At 41.7% G+C, this 4,825-nt stretch overlaps 1 protein-coding gene across 1 annotated transcript; it reads left to right on the top strand.

Moving 5' to 3' along the window:
* The first annotated feature begins 1,922 nt into the window (after positions 1–1,922).
* On the top strand, positions 1,923–4,289 carry LOC117332202. The gene is made up of 2 exons (XM_033891085.1): positions 1,923–3,695; positions 3,783–4,289. The coding sequence occupies exons 1-2, from the start codon at positions 1,923–1,925 to the stop codon at positions 4,287–4,289; spliced, it is 2,280 nt and encodes a 759-aa protein (XP_033746976.1).
* The last annotated feature ends 536 nt before the right edge of the window (positions 4,290–4,825 follow it).

Raw genomic sequence — 4,825 nt, 5'->3', positions numbered from 1 at the left:
AGAAGTCGTTTATATTAATAGAGCCAAATTGACCCCTTTTGGCCCCGCCCCTCAGACCCCTGGGGGGTCAGCCCCACCATTTGTACAATTGTGAGTTCCACATCCCATAGGGATGCTTCTGACAAAATTTGGTCAAATTCTGATCAGTGGTTATGAAGAAGAAGTCAATTGTTGACGGACGGACGACGGACGACGGACGACGGACGCAACGGTATGGCATAAGCTCACCTTGGTCCTTCGAACCAGGTGAGCTAAAAATGTGCAACATTTAGAAATCAATTTGCATGACTGAGGTGTTTGTCACACATGAATTGAGTGTACTGGATTAGGGCGGTGTCACAAGTCCACAACGGAAAGAGGGCGTTTTAAAGTGACATGTCCCCGCGATATCCAGGAACATCTTTCCGGCCAAAATCCATGTGGGCCTATCGGGTGATGCTCCGTTTCTGGTGACAGAAGCGTTGATTTTCTTCGTATGAACACCATAGGACTTCAGTCCTTTAGTCAGTCAGCATTTCTTAGCTTCACGTCTGCACGCTTCAAAATTTATAACGCATCTGAGATAAAAATACTAACCATAGTTCGCATAATTTGTATTAACCAATCAAATGAGGACAATAGTGTCATTGATAAGAAAGGGTATAAATACAGGAGTGATATCGACAAAGTTTCATTCTGAAACAGACACATAGAGGAGAGCACATCGCCAAATTTGTTTTTTTTTTCTTATTGTAGAAATTATGGAAAAAAGGAAAACTACCGATCACAAGGCTCCTCAGATTAAGAAGGGGCAATTTTCTTGTCCGCATTGTGACAAATCTTTTGAGCACAAAAAGACTTTGAATAGACATATAGTCAGTCATGACAGTTTTCGATTCACATGTGATGTATGTAGCAAAGACTTCACGAGGAAAGATCGGCTTACGAGGCATACAAATGTAAGAAGGTTCATGGAAAACCACTACATATATGTTGTGGAAAATCATTCTGGAGGGCTGACAAATACCGTGAACATTTCAAAACACACAACAAAAGTCAATATGGGGGAGCGTTGGAAATAGTCGAACACCAAAACAAAGAGAATGCCCAACCGTCAAAGGATCAACCAGTAACACTGACCAAAGTAAATACAGACAAGGACAACGACTCAACAATTTCGGTGAACCCAAACATACAAGTTAATCAGCCAACGGAAAAGGACGAATGTTCAGAGAAGGCGCTTGGCGGAACTTTTAAAGTAGTCACTCTACTTGTCGAAGGTATAGGTAGATTAGACCCAGTGGTGTTACTCAAACATCAGCATGACGTCATCAAAACGAAACTGTAGAGAGCGATTGTCCATGGAGGTTTGAAATGGTACTTATCGATCCAAGTACAATTTTCCAAGCCAAGGGCAGAAACTATGGAACGCGTTACACCCCATTTCCGAGGACGTTGCCAGATTACATTAAATCCAACAGACATCGATGAAGGCTTGAGAGAATCTGTCAAGAAGATGTACACATCGTTCATCGAATACCAGAGACAGGGAAGCAACTGGACGTTGGATAAGGTGCTCCAAATACAAATACATATGAGCAAATACAGTCCTCTCAAAGGATCCAGCTATATCCCCCTACCAATCAAGCTGAGGTCTAAGCATGCTATCATCAATGTTCAAAACAAGGATAAGAAATTTTCATGTGGTCGGTTTTAGCTGCTTTGCACCCAGCCAAGAAAGATTCACAGCGTGTTGCTAAATTCACAGATTATCAAGGTGAACTCGATTTCACTGGTATTTCATTCCCCGTCAAAGTAGCCGACCTCAGCAAGTTTGAGACGTGAAACAAGATCAGCATTAATGTCTTAGGATACGAAAAGGGTTCGTTATTCCCGATCCATGCGACAAAACAAAGGTTTGACCTACACTTAGATTACTACTCATGTCGGATGGACGTAAGTCTCACTACTGCTGGATCAAGGATATGGGCCGGCTTCTGAATGACCGGTATTCCCACGGACATAGATATTACCACTGCATGTATTGCCTGCAAGGGTTTACCAAGGAACGAATTCTAAATGACCATATCTCATACTGTCGTGAGCACGGGACCAAGAAAGTGAAGCTACCTTCAGAAGAGGATAAATGGTTGTTCTACAAGGATGTCAGAAAACAATTAAAGGTGCCATACATCATATATGCAGACTTCGAGTCATTTCAAGTGCCTATACATGGATGTGAGGTTGACCCGCAAAAATCACATACTGAGAAGACCACCCAACATATTCCTTCTAGTTTCGCTTACAAAGTTGTAGGTCTTACAAAAGAGACTTCCAACAATCCAGTGATTTATAGAGGACCAGATGTGGCGGAGAACTTTATAGAATGTATGCTGAGAGAGCAGGAAGAAATCGAACAGCGCTTCAAGCATGTCGAGCCGATGATCATGACAGGTTGTGATTGGCAATCATTCAAAAGTGCAACTATATGTCACATTTGTGGAAAAGGGATGGGCGATGATAGAGTGCGGGATCATTGCCACGTGACGGGAGCATTCAGAGGAGCAGCTCACAACGAATGTAACACAAACTATAAGTATACAGGACGGATTCCGGTCGTCTTCCACAATCTGAGGGGTTACGATTCCCATCTTATCATGCAAGCAATAGGAAAGGTGTCTGATAAAGAAATCAAATGTATTCCAAATAACATGGAGAAGTACATATCTTTCTCCATGGGTTGTATGGACTTTATCGACAGTTTCCAGTTTATGGGAACATCATTGGAGAAACTAATCGGAAATTTATCTGCAGAGGGTAAGGACAAGTTCTCACACATGACGCAACATTTTGGTGACGAGAAAATCGAACTCCTCCTTCAAAAGCAAGTATACCCCTACGACTATTTCGATGGCCCCCACCGGTTTCGAGAGACCAGTCTCCCTACAAAGGAAGCGTTTCGCAACAGTCTGACGGGAGAGGATGTATCAGAAGAAAAGTACCACCACGCATACAAAGTCTGGAAAGAATTAGGTATACAAAATCTTGGTGAATATTCAGACATATACGTGTTGACAGATGTTCTAGGTCTCGCCGATGTATTTGAAAACTTTCGAAATTTATGTCTGGAATCCTATGGCCTCGATGCAGCTCATTTTTACACTGCTCCCGGTCTGGCATGGCAAGCAGCTCTAAAAATGACAAATGTCAGACTCGAACTGCTTACCGACATCGACCAGCACTTGTTCATTGAGGAAGGCTTGAGAGGAGGCATATCCATGATAAGTCACCGATTTGCTGAGGCCAACAATCCCTACGTCCCAGGATATATCCCAATGAAACCAACAGAATACATCACCTACTTGGATGCAAACAATTTGTATGGCTGGGCCATGTCTCAATACCTGCCGACTCATGATTTCGTCTGGCTCACCGATAGTGAAAAGGACATGCTTGATATCACGATAGTTACCGATGATGCGAACCGTGGATATATACTGGAAGTAGACCTAGAGTATCCTTCAGAACTCCACGACCTACACAACGAATATCCACTAGCCCCCGAACGAGTAACCGTTGAGAAAGACGAATTTTCTGACTATAGTAAGACATTGTTTAGGGAACTGGCACAATGTAGAAATTCACATGATTGCTTGGACCATTACAACTCAGCACAGAAACTCGTCCCAAACCTTAGAAACAAGGAAAAATATGTGGTACACTATAGAAACTTATATAATTAAAACAATACCTTTCACTTGGAATGAAACTCACAAACTCATAGAGTGTTAACCTTCGAGCAGGCGCCATGGTTGAAGACTTATAAAGATTACAACAAGGAGAAAAGGAAACAATCTCGAAACAATTTCGAGAAAGATTTCTATAAGTTAATGAACAACAGCGTATTTGGCAAGACCATGGAGAACTTAAGAAAGAGAATGGACGTCAAGCTTGTAAACAGTAAGAAGAAGGCAATGAAACTAACCTGCAAACCCATATTCCACGAGTTCAGAATTTTCTCTGAAGATTTAGTCGGTGTTCACATGTTGAAACAGAAATTGTATCTGAATCGACCAATCTACGTCGGATTCAGCATCCTGGACATCTCAAAAACCTTGATGTATGGTTTTCATTACAATTACATCAAACGGAAATTTGGATCTAATGCCCGCCTTCTCTTTACCGATACCGACAGTCTATCTTATACTATTCAGACAGATGATTTCTACCAACATATGTTAGAGGACAGTGATTTATTCGATACATCGGAGTTCAGGAAAGACAATCCCCTCTACAGTACAAAAAAATAAGAAAGTACTAGGCAAAATGAAAGATGAAACTCATGGCGATGCGATCCATGCCTTTGTTGGGCTCAAATCAAAGATGTACGCATATACATACAATAGTATGAACGATATTGGTGGTACAGAAGTGATAACACACGTAGAATCAAAGAAGGCGAAAGGTATCAAAAAGTATGTTATTGAAAACCACACTCGTTTCGAGCAGTACAAGGAATGTCTTCTTCAAAACAGAATTATCATGTCTCACATGAATCAGATCAGAAGTTTCAAACACCAAATCTATAACATATCTATGACTAAAATAGGCCTCTCACCATTCGACGACAAGCGATATCTGCTAAACGATGGGATTACTAGCTATGCGTACGGTCATTGGAGGATACAAAGTTAGGAGAGTGAACTATCCTAGAAAGGTCTCATTTCAGGACCCCGCCTAGTGGGAAAAGGTGTACAATCGACACAGATCACCTGAGTACCATTATGCGGGTGGTAGATGACTCTCAGTAGTGTAAATAAATCACGTTGTCCATTTTAGAGTAGGC

Source organism: Pecten maximus, chromosome 8 (assembly GCF_902652985.1).
Source record: "Pecten maximus chromosome 8, xPecMax1.1, whole genome shotgun sequence".
Lineage (NCBI taxonomy): Eukaryota > Metazoa > Mollusca > Bivalvia > Pectinida > Pectinidae > Pecten > Pecten maximus.
This window is presented reverse-complemented; position numbering and strand designations above follow the sequence as displayed.